Source organism: Salmo salar, chromosome 09 (genome assembly GCF_965601325.2).
Source record: "Salmo salar chromosome 09, fSalSal1, whole genome shotgun sequence".
In the NCBI taxonomy this organism is placed as follows: Eukaryota; Metazoa; Chordata; class Actinopteri; order Salmoniformes; family Salmonidae; genus Salmo; species Salmo salar.
Window position 1 is genome coordinate 75,361,161 of NC_138299.1, and position 18,337 is coordinate 75,379,497.

The following is an 18,337-nucleotide window of genomic DNA, read 5'->3' on the forward strand; positions in this document are numbered from 1 at the left end:
GAGGAAAGAAGCGGTGAACTAACAGAAGACAGTGAGGAGATACACATAAAGATTTGACACAGGAAGTAGGAGGTAAACATCTTTTTATTTTTTTGTTGTTGGAATATAATGGTCCTGTGTAGCTCAGCTGGTAGAGCATGGCGCTTGCAATGCCAGGGTTGAGGGTTCGATTCCCACGGGGGACCAGCATGAAAATGTATGTACTCACTGCTGTAAGTCGCTCTGCATAGGTGTGTTTGCTAAATGGCTGAAATGTAGAGTGCCACAATCAGGGTTCCCCACAGCCATCTCCCCACCCACTGCTGTCCATCTGTTCATATAACACTCAAATGCTGCTACAGCTCCTTTTGAGATACCATCATGTGTGCAAAAAAATAAATAGCTGTTATATACTCTTTATTGTAGAGTTCACTTGTAAAAAGCAAAACAATTTAAACTACAGAAATTACTTTTGGACCTATGGTGGCTAGTAATTCAATGTGTTTCGTTCAAGGGGACTCAGAGCCCTCCCATCTATCTGCTATATGATGCCATCCCAGTGTGCCCTCATCAGTAGGTGTAATGTTGACGAAGGGTCTAAGGAAGAGAGAAAGAAATGTATATTGTTGTGATCCTCTTGGGTCTCTGCTATATGTTATTGGTGCTTAGTTTCTTTGGTGTCAGTTGGCCTTTCAGCGAGTCTGCTGTTTCTCTTACTCATCATCCTTCTGCATCTTCTGTTGGGGAATCTACTCAAATTTTATATCCGTTCTAGAGGGGGAGACATGGACAAACACAACATCACATCAGCTATCTGACAAGGAATTGCTTGAATATGTGGTTGTTCTGTTCAATAGCTTTTCTCTCTTTTGAGTCCACTATCAAACCATGATATCTTGTGCATTGTACTACAGTAGTCATAGCCGTGGAAAGTAGGGGTGTTGAGGGTGCTGCAGCATCTCCTCCCGAGTGGTGCAGCATTCTAAGGCACTGCATCTCAGTGCTAGAGGCGACACTACAGAACCTGGTTCGATCCTGGGCTGTATCGCAACTGGCCGTGATCGGGAGTCCCATAGGGTGGTGCGCAATTGGCCCGGGGTTGTCTGTCATTGTGAAATAAGAATTTGTTCTTAACTGACTTGCCTGGTTAAATTAAAATAAAATATTTATTAACTATTATTACCCAATCCAAAACATCTTCCCATGGCCATGACAGTGGTATCTCTATATCATCCTAATTGGCATATGTATCCAAGTGTATGATCATTCTGTAGCACAATACACAATCATATCAAGAGGATACATTGTGTTGACATTGTGCACTTCTTTAAGAGCTATTTCTATACCTTGACAGTATATCCAATGAGCAACAATGGAAAATGTTTCTTTAACTGAAACTATTTCAACCCTTTCCCACTATTACCAAATAATAATGCTTTTGTATCCCTTGAAGAAGTGAATATTGGGCCGAAAACGTGACATTGAGAGTGACCTCACCTGCACTACCGAAGCGTTTACTCCACTGGGCTGCAGTTTAAGAAATGCACAAACACACATAAGATCAACATTCTTATGGAAACAATTAAAAACTATAGACTCAATAGAAAACTGAAATTGGCATGCATGCCAGAATATCATCACGTATGAATCCCCCATTTCACACTGATAAAACAGGTAGTAGAGTTGTACTTACACATCTGCAGGTTTGGGAGACATCAATACCAAAGGTAATTCTACTCCGACATCACTGTGGCGAAAAAAAATGTGCATTATCAGTGGGCAACATAATCATGTTTCTCCAACAAAACCATGCTGACATTCATGTACACTGAGTGACAGAACATTAAGAACACCTGCTCTTTCCATGACTTAGACTGACCAGGAGAAAACTATAATCTCTTATTGATGACACTTGTTAAATCCACTTCAATCAGTGTAGATGAAGGGGAGGAGACAGGCTAAATAAGGATTTTTAAGCCTTGAGGCAATTGCGATATGGATTGTGCCATTCAGAGGGTCAATGTGCAAGACAAAAAATGTAAGTGCCTTTGAACGGGGTATGGTAGTAGGTGCCAGGCACGCTGGTTTGTGTAAAGTACTGCAACGCTGCTGTGTTTCTCACGCTCAACAGTTTCCCGTGTGTACTCTGTGTATATGTCATATAATAAAGTGCATATGTCATATATCAACTCCTGTTCTTACCTGGCTGTTAGGCCTCCCAAGAGGCCTCCGCTGGAGACCAAGAGGTTCACCTTGATTTTGTAATCGACTAAGATTCCCTGCATTCCTTTATCCATGCCAGGACGAATGCTAGGAGAGGGGAGGACAGGACAGGGATGGGTTACCTCAGGCTTTTTGACAATAGATGATGATGTAGAAAAGGGTTTTTATCATAATCTACAGAAGGAGAGCGGGGTGTGGTGGAGCTACACTACCGTTCAAAGGTTTGGAGTCACTTAGAAATGTCCTTGTTTTTGAAAGAAAAGCATATTTTTTGTCCATTAAAATAACATCAAATTCATCTGACATACAGTGTAGACATTGTTAATGTTGTAAATGACTATTGTAGCTGGAAACAGATTCCTTTTTTATGGAATATCTACATAGGCGTACAGAGGCCTATTATCAACAACCATCACTCCTGTGTTCTAATAGCACGTTGTGTTAGCTAATCCAAGTTTATCATTTTAAAAGGCTAATTGATCATTAGAAAACACTTTTGCAATTATGTTAGCACAGCTGAAAACTGTTGTTCTGATTAAAGAAGGAATAAAACTGCCCTTCTTTAGACTAATTGAGTATCTGGAGCATCAGCATTTGTGGGTTCGATTACAGGCTCAAAATGGCCAGAAACAAGAATTTTCTTCTGAAACTCATCAGTATATTCTTGTTCTGAGGACTGAAGGCGAGCCATGCGAGAAATTGCCAAGAAGCTGAAGATCTCGTACAATGCTGTGTACTACTCCCTTCACAGAACAGAGCAAACTGGCTAACCAGAATAGAAAGAGGAGTGGGAGGCCCCGGTGCACAGCTGAGCAAGAGGACAAGTACATTAGAGTGTATAGTTTGAGAAACAGATGCCTCACAAGTCCTCAACTGGCAGCTTCATTAAATAGTACCCGCAAAACACCAGTCTCAATATCAACAGTGAAGAGGCAACTCCGGGATGCTGGCCTTCTAGGCAGAGTTGCAAAGAAAAAGCCATGTCTCAGACTGGCCAATATAAAGAAAAGAACACAGACACTGGACAGAGGAACTCTGCCTAGAAGGCCAGCATTCCAGAGTAGCCTCTTCACCGTTCACGTTGAGACTGGTGTTTTGCGGGTACTATTTAATGAAGTTGCCAGTTGAGGACTTGTGAAGCATCTGTTTCTCAAACTAGACACTCTAATGTACTTGTCCTCTTGCTCAGTTGTGCACCGGGTCTCCCACTCCTCTTTCTATTCTGGATAGAGCCAGTTGGCGCTGTTCTGTGAAGGGAGTAGTACAGTACACAGCGTTGTACGTGATCTTCAGTTTCTTGGCAATTTCACACATGGAATAGCCTTCATTTCTCCCCAAAAAATATATACTGTCGAGTTTCAGAAGAAAATTCTTTGTTTCTGGCCATTTTGAGCCTGTAATCGAACCCACAAGTACTGATGCTCCAGATACTCAACTAGTTTAAAGAAGGCCAGTTTTATTCCTTCTTTAATTAGAACAACAGTTTTCAGCTGTGCTAACATAATTGCAAAAGTGTTTTCTAATGATCAATTAGCCTTTTAAAATGATAAACTTGGATTAGCTAACACAACGTGCCATTGGAACACAGGAGTGATGGTTGTTGATAATGGGCCTCTGTACACCTATGTAGATATTCCATAAAAAATGAATCTGTTTCCAGCTACAATAGTCATTTACAACATTAATAATGTCTACACTGTATGTCAGATCAATTTGATGTTATTGTAATGGACAAAAAATGTGCATTTCTTTCAAAAACAAAGGCATTTCTAAGTGATCCCAAACTTTTGAACGGTAGTGTATGTCTTGGGTAACTCACTGACTCACAGTGTGGTAGAAGCCAGGTTGGTATCTTCATCCTTTAGTCTGCCGTCCACGGCCAGACCACGCTTCTCTTTGTTGTTGGACAGCAGAGGGATCACCGTGAACGTCTTCTCCAGGGTGGATTCTCCTTTTACTTCCTCCCTGCGCAGGACGACCACACAAACAGGACATTGTGATTCACCAACAGTGAGAATCAAAATATACTTTATTGTTTGACTTCAGTATTGGGTTATAGACATAAGGTTTGGTAATTCGACATTACAGTAGAAATGGAATGAATGTGTTCTTGACTTACGCAAATTCCTCATTCAGAACAGTCTTGGTATATTTGTCTGCTTGGTAAAGCAGCACCTCTGTTGTCTGGTCAACTGGTCAGAAAGATGTGTGTTGGTCAGAAACAAGAGTTGAAACACACACACACGCAATCATGACAGAGAATAATATATATATATATATATAATATATATATATATATATATATATATATGCAGACATTATTCTCCAAAGCGACTTACAGTCATGTGTGCATACATTTTACGTATGGGTGGCCCCATGAATCAAACCCACAATCCTGGTGTTGCAAGCGCCATGCTCTACCAACGAAGCCAATCAGGACAGAGAACTCACATCACAACCACTTTTACGTTGACTCACTTGTTATTTTAATTTTCTTCACCACTTTTGCGGTTTCATTGTTGATTTTGACTTTTACAGGGATTGGGTCTCCATGGAAATAGAGCTGAAAGTCACCAAAGGAAAGCAAACATGTTCAAATAAACAGGTATCATACAGAATGATCCATCAATAGAAAACCAGCACAGTAATCAACGTTCTCCTATGCTGACAGGATACAAGTCTAATCAATGGAAGGGTTACAGGCCTACCTCCTTCTCTATAGAGGCCTCCAGGTGGACTAGCTTGTCAGACATCATGAAGTTCTTGCTGATGTCAGCCTGGGGTCCAGCAGGTATTGTTCCTGGGGCAAACTGGATCTTCCGGATGATCAGACGGCAAGTGTCCCTGACAGGAGAGAGGAAGAGAGGGAGAAAACCATCAGAACACACAATCATCTGATTACTAGCAACAGCAAATGGTATGCACAGTAGTGGAATTCCACTAATACACACTTCTTGTTAATTTTCTCATCAGGGTCGTCTGCCTCATTGGCGATGTAGGCTTTCACCTCATAGTCGACACCACAAGCCTGCAGAGGTAGGAAACAAAGGAGTGATTTGTCTTTGATGAAATGTTAAAATCGAGAGGGTGAAAAAGAAAAATAAGAAATAGAGAGAAGATTAGAGAGTGAGCGGAGGAGAAAAACGTACCTTGCCGACATCCTCTGGTGCTGGCTGAAGGCCGACTGAGCATGGTAGGTTGTTATCAATCTGAAATGGACAGGAAGTAAGAAGTGATCAGGTGTGGATAGATACAAACCAACAGGCTAGGATGTCCATTTCCTTCAAAGGTCCAATGTAGCCGTTTTTATCTCAATATCATATCATTTCTGGGTAACAATTAAGTACCTTACTGTGATTGTTTTCAATTAAAATGGTCTTAGCAAATAGCAATTTCTCAAGCAAGAATCTTGCTAATCTTGTCTGGGAGTGGTCTTAGTAGGGAGTGGAAAACTGAAAACTATCTGTTATTGGCAAAGAGGTATGGAACTGTCTTTCTTATTGGTCTATTAACTAATTTACTTCATTTATTTAATTTACTGCTGATGTCACCAGGCAGGCCAAAACTCCCTCCCACCAAAACATGCTGAAATTTCAGGCAGTCTTACACTAAAAGGGCATTATCATAATTTTACCAATTTCACAGTATTATTCCAACTTCACAGTGTATATATAAAATATATATAAAACACAGGAAAATCAAGTTTTGGACTGCACTGGGCAATTAATGGGAATGTCCATTGTGACAAAAGTCTTTGATGTCTTTTGCAACACCAGCTAAGAGCGCGGACCGAGATTACACTTTGTGTGGCTGAACAGTGAGCAATGCACAGACATAATATATTTTTGTATGATGCCGTGTGAAGGATGAGACGGAAGGAAACACACAGTGAAACTCACATTGAAAGTGAAGGCATGGCCTTGGTCCTCACATTTCTTCAGGAGGGCCTCCTGCATAGGGGTGTTGGCTGGTTTGGTGCCAACAACAGGGTAGATCTGCTGCCTCTTTATCCAGATGTCTTTTCTGTAGTTCATCCCGATCAGATCTAGGTCGTCACTACCATAACGGAAGGAGCATGCTAGATACACCCATACTGCAACGAGATTAGAGATAGATCTTTGATATCAAGATTGAACCTCGATGGGCTGAATTTGACTTCATGCATCTTTCCCGGTTCAATAGACACAGTGAAATCAACTAAATGTTACCTTTCCTTCCTTCAAGTTCAGCGGGGTCAACCTTGACCACCCCATCTGCAAGAGAAGATATATGTATGAAAACACACACACACACACACACACGCACGCACGCACGCACGCACGCACGCACGCACACACACACACACACTACTCTTAGATTAGTAAAGTGCAAAGATGTTCAGAGATAACTTTATAACACACCGACGATATCAACAGTCTCCACATGGTCCACGAAGTCTCTCTTCCCCAGGTAGAGAGCAATCTGGGAAAAGGAGAAAGGGAGAGAGAGAGGTTACTTCCTATCTGTAATCAACACCATATAGATAGGCCTAATCTCAGTTATCTTGATGGAGCCTGAGGAATCGCAGTGCCGTTTGTAAATTGGCTCGGTTAGAGGAAGCCTATGGATTCCTGCTCTGGTATGCGATAAGTGCATCAGAGCAGGCCCCGACCAGTGTGTCTCACAGTTATGATATCAGAGGGGGTCCTTACCGATCCGTTGCCGCTGGTCTTCTTGTAGATCCTACAGAGAGAGGGTGATATGAACTTTAGACACTAGATTGGATTCAACAAATCTGTATCATGCAATGTAACTATTCATTGTGTCCTCCATCCATTGTAGGACACATGGTGTCTTAACCTAAACCCTGTCATCATTACAATCTTCCATAGCTTGCTCCCATATGCCCTCCGTCTAATTCCACTTAGTGGTATTAGTTAGTTATCGTCCCTAGTGGCAGTGGGTCTTTACAGTCTTAAAACGCACTGCACTTTTTGTGATTGCTATCCTTACTGAGCCATCCCAGTACTTTGCTTAGTGACCTACCCTAACTAGCTTGCTGTCAGCTCCAGTTTAATTAAAAGATGAGGCCTCTACTCCCCCTCCCTCCATCCCTTCCTCCTCCCACTGAGGCCCTGGATTGATTAGTACCCAGGGTGGCATGGGAGCCACTGGCATGACTGGTACAGCCAGCTATCTTCACGTAACAATGAGGCAACCACAGGTCTGTCTGAAGGGGAACCTGACCTATGCTTTGATCTGGTCACAATAGAGACACTGCTGAGGGTGACTCCACAATGACTTGCGTAGCATAAACATTTTCTCACAAATGTTATTTCATATGGTATCTCATAATATAATCCTATCAGTTCAATATTCCTAATATCCTTTTTTACCTCGCCTAATCCCTTATATCAGTTTATCAATCAATATAGCATGCATCGCTTGCCTATTTGCTCACATCTTTGCTCGTGTATGCTGTTAATTCTAAACTGCTCTATTCCGGATCTAATCCAGAGATGATCCGTCCTAATCAGGTTCTTTCTGGATCCTCTTAACCTTAGAAGTATCACACATCCTTACATGACACAGGCAATGTGCTAAAGGTAGCAAAGTAATTACATTGACATTTTAGTCATTTGGCAGACTCTCTTATCCAGAGCGACTTACAGGAGCAATTAGAGTGCTTTGCTCAAGGGCACATCGACAGATTTTTCACCTAGTCGGCTCTGGGATTCAAACCAGCGACGTTTGGATTACTCGCTCTTAACCGCTTGGCTACCTGCTGCCCTAATAGATATTCATAATCTAGCGTCTAACTGTTCTGTAACACAGTCTATGGTTTAGTATGTTCTGAAAATAAATTCTGCCTCTATATATCTATAGAAATTAGCCATTGTTGGTAGGTGATTGGTGAATTTAAAAGATACTCACTTTGCCATGTCTGTGATTAATTGGATGAGGTTGTCTGTAGAGGTAGAAAATACAGTTTAATGAACTGCATTAGGATACAATAACAAGAAACACTCTTCCAAACAAGATAAGAGTCCTCCCTGGTTGCAAATTAATTATATGGTGGAAGCTGGACAATTTCAGCAGAAAAAAAAAAAATAGTATTTGATTTGATTAGTCTAAACCAGTGTAACTAATCAGTGGGAGATAAACATGATGCATTGGTACCTTAATCTGATTAGCTAGGCTGGTAATTAGACAGATCAAATCAAAGACAAATTACCCACTGGGCAAAAACTGCTTGAATAAATGTTGTTTCCACATCATTTCAACAAAAAATGTTTTTTGGCGATGATCTTAAATCAACGTGGAAATCTGATCGGATTTACAACAAGTAGACAAGGGAATTTCATCTTTTTTTCACCCAACTTTTAACCTAAATCCAATGGCACGGTGACATTTGTTGTTGATTTCACATTTAATTCACGTTTAGTTGACAACTCAACCAAATGTAAATCAAAAATAGACCTTGAATTGACATCTGTGTACAGTGGGTAGTTTGTTCCAACTCTTATTTGCAACCAGATTTAGCTAATGCCTAAATGAAATTGGCTACTGCAATGTAAATATGCTTAAAATGAGCTCGGTCCGAGATAACTCTCTGCACTGTCTATTTCTGACTGAGGCTGCCATTGTCAATACAGGTGACAGATGAATATATTTCAAAATGGGCACATCACATGTCCTGTACATTCAAAGAAGTTGGTCAAATCCACCCTGTTCTACAACAGTTTTTTGATAATACTCTGTGCCTAGTATCAGTTTTAAAGACCCTTGATAAATGATATCTGTAATGAAAGGTTAAGACAAATGTTCCTTCCATTCCATGACAACAAAGCAAGGTGGGCAATTCCAGCCCTGGGCAGCTTCAGAGTGTAGGTTTTTGATCCAGTGGATCCCTAACCTGAGCAGGGCTGGAACTAAAGCTTGCTCACACTGAAACCCATTTTCAATCCTTGCAGTAAAGGCTACATTGGCACGTCCATCCATCTCCTAATCAGTCATTCCTAGAATCAGCATGATAGTTATCACTTAAGATATAAATTAGATGCAGATACAGTTTTCTGAGATGTTGACAAGATAAGATGTCATGCACGACATGATCCTCCATGCATGATGTCATCTTTCCCCAGTAGGCTATGGTGTTGATGTGAAGCAGGGTCCGCCGGTCTTGCGTTGTACTCACCTCAGTGTCTTGACTGTGTCTGTTGTCTGGTGTTGCTGTCCCTGTAATCCGTCACACTGTGCCTGCGTAGCGAGTTTTAGCATCCACTACCTTCCGTCCTCCACCTTTATACCTCGACCTCTCAACCTCGCCACCCTCCCCTTGGCTTCCCCTGCCGTTATAAGAAGCTACTTTTAGGCCATATCCTATTAATTCATTAGCTGGCAGTGTTTTTTGGGCTACAACAGGGTTACAAATAAGCAGAGAAGGTGACTTAAAAGGATTAAATCCTGAGTACCTTGTTGAATAGGTGGGTGTAAGGAGTGGGGCTGTTTGGTTGGATTAAAGGGAATATGATCAAATCAAATGTATTTGTCACATACACATGTTTAGCAGATGTTAATGCGAGTGTAGCGAAATGCTTGTGCTTCTAGTTCCGACCATGCAGTAATATCTAACAAGTAATCTAACAATTTCACAATAACTACCTAATACAAACAAGTGTAAGGAATGAATAAGAATATGTACATTTAAATATATGGAGGATCGATGGCCGAACGGCATAGGCAAGATGCAGTAGATGGTATAGAGTACAGTATATACATATGAGATGAGTAATGTAGCGTATGTAAACATTATATAAAGTGGCATTGTTTAAAGTGACTAGTGATACATTTATTACATCCAATTTTTAATTATTAAAGTGGCTAGAGATTTGAGTCAGTATGTTGGCAGCAGCCACTCAATGTTAGTGATGGCTGTTTAACAGTCTGATGGCCTTGAGATAGAAGCTGTTTTTCAGTCTCTGTTCCGCCTTCTTCACCACGCTGTCTGTGTGGGTGGACCATTTCAGTTTGTCTGTGATGTGTACCCCGAGGAACTTAGAACTTTCCACCTTCTCCACTACTGTCCCGTTGATGTGGATGGGGGGATGCTCCCTCTGCTGTTTCCTGAAGTCCACGATCATCTCCTTTGTTTTGTTGACGTTGAGTGTGAGGTTGTTTTCCTGACACCACACTCCAAGGGCCCTCACCTCCTCCCCGTAGGCCGTTTAACTCACGTTGGCTGCGGTGAAGGAGAGTCCACAGGTTTTGGTAGCGGGCCGTGTCAGGGGCTCTGTATTGTCCTCAAAGCGAGCAAAGAAGTTGTTTAGTTTGTCTTGGAGCAAGACATCGGGGTCCTGCTCCCAGACAAAGGTCTTGTCCTTTGTCAGTCTACACGTCTGTGGGCATGTTATCCTGTCTGGGTCCATTTTGGGCTTGTATTCATTGTGGTGCCTTGGCTTGCACTATGAGTCAGTACAGAAGGATAACAATACCATTGGGGGATGCCACCACACAACTGGCTTTGCTCTCTCCCCCAGTGTGTGTATGTGAGGCATACAAGCCACATGTCTGTCTGTCTGTCTGTCTGTCTGTCTGTCTGTCTGTCTGTCTGTCTGTCTGTCTGTCTGTCTGTCTGTCTGTCTGTCTGTCTGTCTGTCTGTCTGTCTGTCTGTCTGTCTGTCTGTCTGTCTGTCTGTCTGTCTGTCTGTCTGTCTGTCTGTCTGTGTGCCCGTCAGTCTGTATCTTTCTGTCTTCCTGTCTGTCTGTATCTGCCTGTCTGCCCGCCTGCCTGCCTGCCTGCCTGTCTGTATTTATCTGTCTGTCTGTATTGTGTATCTGTCTCTCTGTATCTGTCTGTCTGTATCTGCTTCTCTGCCTGTCTGTCTGTATCTGCTTCTCTGCCTGTCTGTCTGTCTGTATCTGCCTGCCTGCCTGCCTGCCTGCCTGCCTGCCTGCCTGCCTGCCTGCCTGCCTGCCTGCCTGTCTGTCTGTCTGTCTGTCTGTCTGTCTGTCTGTCTGTCTGTCTGTCTGTCTGTCTCCGACTCATAATAAGCCGCTTAGTGGACATGTCTGAATCTAATGGTAGCTGTCACGTAAAGGGAAATCAACAGTGGAAACAACCTCCCCTCCTCTGTTTTGGTAAAAAGCTAAGGGATGGGTCTGGACAAATGTAACCACTCTCAAATTGATAGACAGATCTATGGATGCAAGGGCTGACCATCCAATATATCAAATGATAGTTTTACACATGTTTTCAGGCTATACAGTACAGTGTTTGTTTACATTCACAATGTTTACAAACATTGGAGTAAAACATGCTTATATTTTCGGTTCTAATTGGGTACGACAGTTGAACTAAGCTCATGAGGCATTTATAAGTTATATTCCTCAAGAATCAATGGGTACAATATATATACAACGTATGTGGACACCCCTTCTAATTAGTGGATTTGGCTATTTCAGCCACACCCGTTGCTGACAGGTGTATAAAATCGAACACACAGCCATGCAGTAAAATAGCCTTGTTGAAGAGCTCAGTGACTTTCAGTGTGGCACTGTCATAGGATGCCACCTTTCCAACAAGACAGTTCTATCATGGCTCTGGCAAAGACCTAGATGTAGACATAGGAGGTGGATAGTACGAGTCTCAGAGTTTATTACAGTACAAGGGGCAGGCAAAAGAGTCATAATCCAAATCAGAGTTAAGCAGGTACAGGCGGGCAGGCAATCGGTAGGTCATGGCAGGCAAAGAGTCGTAATCCAAATCAGTCCGGCAGGTAGAGGACTGCAGGCAGGATCAGGACAGGCAAACATTTCAGAACTGGGAAGACTAGGAAAAACTAGCACACATGCAACAAGGGAACACGCTGGTGGGACAAGAGGAACTGGCAACAGACAAACAGAAAACGCAGGTATAAATACACAGGGGATAATGGCGGAAGATAGGAGACACCTGGTGGGGGGTGGAGACAAGCACAAAGGTGAAACACAGGTGAAACAGATCAGGGTGTGACAAGTTGGTCAAATTTCTGCCCTGCTAGAGCTGCCCCGGTCAACTGTAAGTGCTGTTATTGTGAAGTGGAAACATCTAGGAGAAACAACGGCTCAGCCGCAAAGTGGTAGGCCACACAAGCTCACAGAACGGGACCGCCGAGTACTGAAGCATGTAGCGAGTAAAAATTCTCTTTCCTCAGTTGCAACACTCACTGTCGAGTTCCAAACTGCCTCTGGAAGCAACGTTAGCACTGTTTGTCGGGAGCTTCATGAAATGGGTTTCCATGGCCCAGCAGCTGCACATAACCCTAAGATCACCATAAGCAATACCAAGCGTCGGCTGGAGTGGTGTAAAGCTCACCGCCATTGGACTCTGGAGCAGTGGAAACGTGTTCTCTGGAGTAATGACTCACACTTCACCATCTGGCAGTCTGAAGGGCTATTCTGGATTTGGCAGATGCCAGGAGAACGCTACCTGCCCAAATACATAGTGCCAACTGTAAAGTTTGGTGAAGGAGGAATACTGGTCTGGGGCTGTTTTTCATGGTTCGGGCAAGGCCCCTTAGTTCCAGTGAAGGGAAATCTTAATGCTACAGCCTACAATGACATCCTAGATGATTCTTAATACACTGCTCAAAAAAATAAAGGGAACACTTAAACAACACAATGTAACTCCAAGTCAATCACACTTCTGTGAAATCAAACTGTCCACTTAGGAAGCAACACTAATTGACAATAAATTTCACATGCTGTTGTGCAAATGGAATAGACAACAGGTGGAAATTATAGGCAATTAGCAAGACACCCCCAATAAAGGAGTGGTTCGGCAGGTGGTGACCACAGACCACTTCTCAGTTCTTATGCTTCCTGGCTGATGTTTTGGTCACTTTTGAATGCTGGCGGTGCTTTCACTCTAGTGGTAGCATGAGACGGAGTCTACAACCCACACAAGTGGCTCAGGTAGTGCAGCTCATCCAGGATGGCACATCAATGCGAGCTGTGGCAAGAAGGTTTGCTGTGTCTGTCAGCGTAGTGTCCAGAGCATGGAGGCGGTACCAGGAGACAGGCCAGTACATCAGGAGACATGGAGGAGGCCGTAGGAGGGCAACAACCCAGCAGCAGGACCGCTACCCCCGCCTTTGTGCAAGGAGGAGCAGGAGGAACACTGCAAAATGACCACCAGCAGGCCACAAATGTGCATGTGTCTGCTCAAACGGTCAGAAACAGACTCCATGAGGGTGGTATGAGGGCCCGACGTCCACAGGTGGGGGTTGTGCTTACAGCCCAACACCGTGCAGGACGTTTGGCATTTGCCAGAGAACACCAAGATTGGCAAATTCGCCACTGGCGCCCTGTGCTCTTCACAGATGAAGCAGGTTCACACTGAGCACATGTGACAGACATGACAGAGTCTGGAGACGCCGTGGAGAACGTTCTGCTGCCTGCAACATCCTCCAGCATGACCGGTTTGGCGGTGGGTCAGTCATGGTGTGGGGTGGCATTTCTTTGGGGGGCCGCACAGCCCTCCATGTGCTCGCCAGAGGTAGCCTGACTGCCATTAGGTACCGAGATGAGATCCTCAGACCCCTTGTGAGACCATATGCTGGTGCAGTTGGCCCTGGGTTCCTCCTAATGCAAACAATGCTAGACCTCATGTGGCTGGAGTGTGTCAGCAGTTCCTACAAGAGGAAGGCATTGATGCTATGGACTGGCCCGCCCATTCCCCAGACCTGAATCCAATTGAGTAGGTCTGGGACATCATGTCTCACTCCATCCACCAACGCCACGTTGCACCACAGACTGTCCAGGAGTTGGTGGATGCTTTAGTCCAGGTCTGGGAGGAGATCCCTCAGGAGACCATCCGCCACCTCATCAGGAGCATGCCCAGGCGTTGTAGGGAGGTCATACAGGCATACTGAGCCTCATTTTGACTCGTTTTAAGGACATTACATCAAAGTTGGATCAGCCTGTAGTGTGGTTTTCCACTTTAATTTTGAGTGTGACTCCAAATCCAGACCTCCAAGGGTTGATAAATTGGATTTCCATTGATTATTTTTGTGTGATTTTGTTGTCAGCACATTAAACTATGTAAAGAAAAAAGTATTTAATGAGATTATTTCATTCATTCAGATCTAGGATGTGTTATTTTAGTGTTCCCTTTATTTTTTTGAGCAGTATATATATATAATTTTTTTACCCCTTTTTTGTGGTATCCAATTGGTAGTTAAAGTCTTGTCTCATCATTGCAACTCCCGTACGGACTCAGCCGTGCGTCCTCCAAAACCAACCCAACCAAGCCACACGGCTTCTTGATACAATGCCCACCTTAGCCGGAAGCCAGCCGCACCAATGTGTCAGAGGAAACACCGTACACCTGGCAACCGTGTCAGCATGCACTGTGCCCAGCCCACCACAGGACTCCCTAGTGCGCAATGGGACAAGGACATCCCTGCCGGCTAAACCCTCCCCTAACCCGGACGATGCTGGGCCAATTGTGCACCGACCAATGAGTCTTCTGGTCACAGCTGGCTGGGACAGAGCCTAGACTCGAACCCAGAATCTCTAGTGGCACGACTAGCACTGCAATGCAGTGCCTTAGACCACTGCGCCACTCGGGAGGCCCCTTCCTAGACGATTCTATGCTTCCAATTTTGTGGCAACAGTTTGGGCTCTTTCCTGTTTCAGCATGACAATGTCCCTGTGCAGAAAGCGAGGTCCATACATAAATGGTTTGTCGAGAACGTTGGAGAAGAACTTGACTGCCCTGCACAGAGCCCTGACCTCAACCCCATCGAACACCTTTGGGATGCAAGCCAGGCCTAATCGCCCAACATCAGTGCCCGACCTCACTAATGCTTTTGTGGTTGAATGGAAGCAAGTCCCCGCAATGTTCCAACATCTAATGGAAAGCCTTCCCATAAGAGTGGAAGATGTTATAGAAGCAAAGGGGGGGACCAACTCCATATTAATGCCCATGATTTTGGAATGAGTTGTTCGACGAGCAGGTGCTCACATACTTTTGGCGATGTAGTGTATATATCATTAATTTACAAGTCCAAAAATGGATGTAGCAAGTGGAGATTGCCCAATTAACGTTTTCACGTGGTTATGTTATGTTAACTCTTTCATTATGCACATTTCTGTCTCCACATGCAAATGGCTCACCGGCATTTCTGGATGGCTAGTAAACCCAACTAGCAACAATGATCTCTCATGTGAATGGTCTGTTTATTCCACTAAAAGGTGGATTGTTGTTCAATCTGGCTTTGTTTAAAGGCAACACCTAAAATGGATTGTCCAACTCGGTGGTGATTTTCGCATGGAAATGTTGGTGGGGAAAACTCCCTCAAAATGTTTTAGATCCATGCTAGCAAAGTCCCTACACAACACAACACGAAACAATACATTAACTGCACTATAACGGTGACAAACGGTGCCCACAAACTGTTAGGGCCTACATAAATCTGTCCCAACAGAAGAGTCTCAACACTTTACCACTGATACATCTGTCTATTAGCAGAGCCTTGTCTGGCAGCAAAACAGTCGGTTCAGCCTCATTAACTCATTAACTGCCTTTAATCCACATTTGCTTAAACAAATGTGGTTTCAACTGACAATTGAGATGTACAAACTACGGCGTAAGGGGATGACGAGCAGATAAGAGGCAATCCGTAATTTCAATATGACATTAATGAACGAGCTAGGACGGACATATTCAATATAACTATTTGTCCTGCACTTCTGAAATTTACAGCGTCAGAATTCAGAACATGGGCCATTCTTACAGTATTCTCCCTGTATACCAAGTCAGAACTGTAGGATAAATAAATGGGCGTATAGGTAGACAATGAAGGCTCTTACAATATTTGATGATGACATTTCTCTAATATAGGCTATAGGTTACATGCACACCACCAAGTCAGAACAGTAGGCTAAATTATGAGGGGAAAAGGGAGGAAATTATTAGGGTGAGGCACATGGGCTACTAACAGCTTACTACACAACATGCACTTAGTATTACTTTCTTAGCTACACTGTACATATCTCCCTGGCATATTACATCATTTATTCAGCAGCATACAAGACACTTTTGGACTCACCTTGTTGTGCTGTGCTCACTTGAACAGGAAGGTGGTGAGGTGGCCTGTCACGTCCTGACCAATATAAGTTGTTATTTTCTATGGTAGAGTGGTCAGGGCGTGACAGGGGGTGTTTTTGTGTTTGTTCTATGTTTTCTCTTTCTATGTTGTAGTTCTAGTTTGTCTATTTCTAGGTTGGGGTTTATTGGGTTGACCTTCAATTGGAGGCAGCTGGTCCTCGTTGCCTCTAATTGGAGGTCATATTTAGTAGGGATGTGTCTGCATGTTGTTTGTGGATGATTGTCCTTTTATTAGTGTGTTTTTTCCCTCTCTGCGTCACGGTTTGTTGTTTTGGTATTTCAAGTTTTCTGTATTTGCATTACGTTTCACCAATATAATAAATTTGTGGAACACAAACACTGCATCTTGGTCCGCTCCTTATCACAGCCGTGACATGGTCATTCTTGGCAAATTTTGTCATCAAACTTTGTCATCGAAGTCTGGCGTTTTCTGGATTTATGGTGCTTTCAAGACAACTTGGAACTCGGAAAAAACAAGGTTGAATCATGACGTCAGTGATCTTCATGTCGGAGATCTAGAAAGAGGCCCGAATTCCCGGCTTGGAATTCCGAGTCGGATGACCGTTCGAAACGTATTGTCCCAGATGGAGCTCATTTTTTCCCGAGTTCCCAGTTGACTTGAACTCACTGAAGTCTGACATTTCCCAGTTCCGAGTTTCTAGTTGTTTCGAAAGTGGCAGAAGTCATGCTGGATTGACCGCATGGCCAATGTGGCATGTTTCTCCTTTTAAGCTTGGAAAAGAGACCCTTATACCCAGACTTGCACCACACACCCACTCCACTGAATAGCAGGCTAGTGATTGCTTTGCAATGCTTGCAGTGAGCCACTCATTCCTTCCAAACCACTCATTGTTGAATTTGTGATTTCCAACTTGTTGAGTAATGCTTATGTCCAATGGCTGATGAGCACCGATAAGTTATATCTATAATTCTTCTTAATAATTTTTCTTCATAATTCAAGGATTGAAAAGGATTTGCCAGTAGATTGTAGACTTGATTCATGATGATGACTGCTAGTTTGCTAACTAAGATTTTGAAAGTATGATGTTGACATGATCAGTCCAATCAAAGCTATGGTACATATAACGTGATTTGACATAATTTTATCTGTGGCCAATGACCTTGAGCCTTCTTGGATGGACACTTCTAATGTAACACTATGGCAGCATCCAAGGGGCTTGAATCTTCGAGCTCTCTCTGTAGATTTTGCGGTGACATAGAGTCCCCATGAGTGACAGAACACTGAGCCAATCACGGCACAACAAGAGAACATTACCAACCCCTACACCGCGAATTTCCGCTGGCTGCCTCACCACAGAAAGCACTGAGCTAGGCTGAAAAACCTGCATTTTGGAGCTGCTTTACTCAAGAAAGCAAAAAAGAGACCATGTTTGTAAGCACGATAAATCAGTCACTTGCATGAACCCAGTCAAATAACATTTTCCTTCACAATATACAGTACCAGTCAAAAGTTTGGACCCACCTACTCATTCAAGGGTTTTTCTATATTTTTGACTATTTTCTACATTGTAGAATAATAGTGAAGACATTTAAACTACGAAATAACACATATGAAATCGTGTAGTAAGCAAAAAAGTGTTAAACAAATCTAAATACATTTTAGATTTTAGATTCTTCAAAGTAGCCACCTTTTACCTTGATGACAGATTTGCACACTCTTGGCATTCTCTCAACCAGCATCACCTGGAATGATTTTCCAACAGCCTTGAAGGAGTTCCCACATATGCTGAGCACTTGTTGGCTGATTTTCCTTCACTCTGCGGTCCAACTCATCCCAAAACATCTCAATTGGGGTGAGGTTGGGTGATTGTGGAGGCCAGGTCATCTGATGCAGCACTCTATCACTCTCCTTCTTGGTCAAATAGCCCTTAGACAGCCTGGAGTTGTGTTTTGGGTCATTGTCCTATTGAAAAACAAATGATAGTCTCACTAAGCGCAAACCAGATGGGATGGTGTATCGCTGCAGAATGCTGTGGTAGT

The 18,337-nt window shown here is 43.3% G+C and overlaps 1 protein-coding gene across 1 annotated transcript; it reads right to left on the reverse strand.

The window, feature by feature from the left end:
• Window positions 1-66: 66 nt before the first annotated feature.
• On the reverse strand, window positions 67-9,494 carry LOC106611797 (arrestin-C-like). The gene is made up of 16 exons (XM_014212383.3): window positions 9,380-9,494; window positions 8,116-8,149; window positions 6,894-6,924; window positions 6,603-6,663; window positions 6,411-6,455; window positions 6,102-6,295; window positions 5,352-5,411; window positions 5,154-5,230; window positions 4,911-5,046; window positions 4,681-4,765; window positions 4,322-4,394; window positions 4,030-4,167; window positions 2,182-2,289; window positions 1,673-1,726; window positions 1,477-1,506; window positions 67-750 (listed from the first exon to the last, which is right to left on the reverse strand). The coding sequence occupies exons 2-15, from the start codon at window positions 8,121-8,123 to the stop codon at window positions 1,494-1,496; spliced, it is 1,083 nt and encodes a 360-aa protein (XP_014067858.1). The 5' UTR covers window positions 8,124-8,149; window positions 9,380-9,494; the 3' UTR covers window positions 67-750; window positions 1,477-1,493.
• Window positions 9,495-18,337: the final 8,843 nt, after the last annotated feature.

Excerpts from the sequence above, each read along its gene's own strand:
- LOC106611797 (XM_014212383.3), bottom strand. Across the intron at positions 6,664-6,893 it reads AGACCAGCGGCAACGGATCG|ATTGCTCTCTACCTGGGGAA; the intron begins GTAAGGACCCCC and ends TCCTTTTCCCAG. Across the intron at positions 5,047-5,153 it reads GATGAGAAAATTAACAAGAA|GGACACTTGCCGTCTGATCA; the intron begins GTGTGTATTAGT and ends CTCTCCTGTCAG.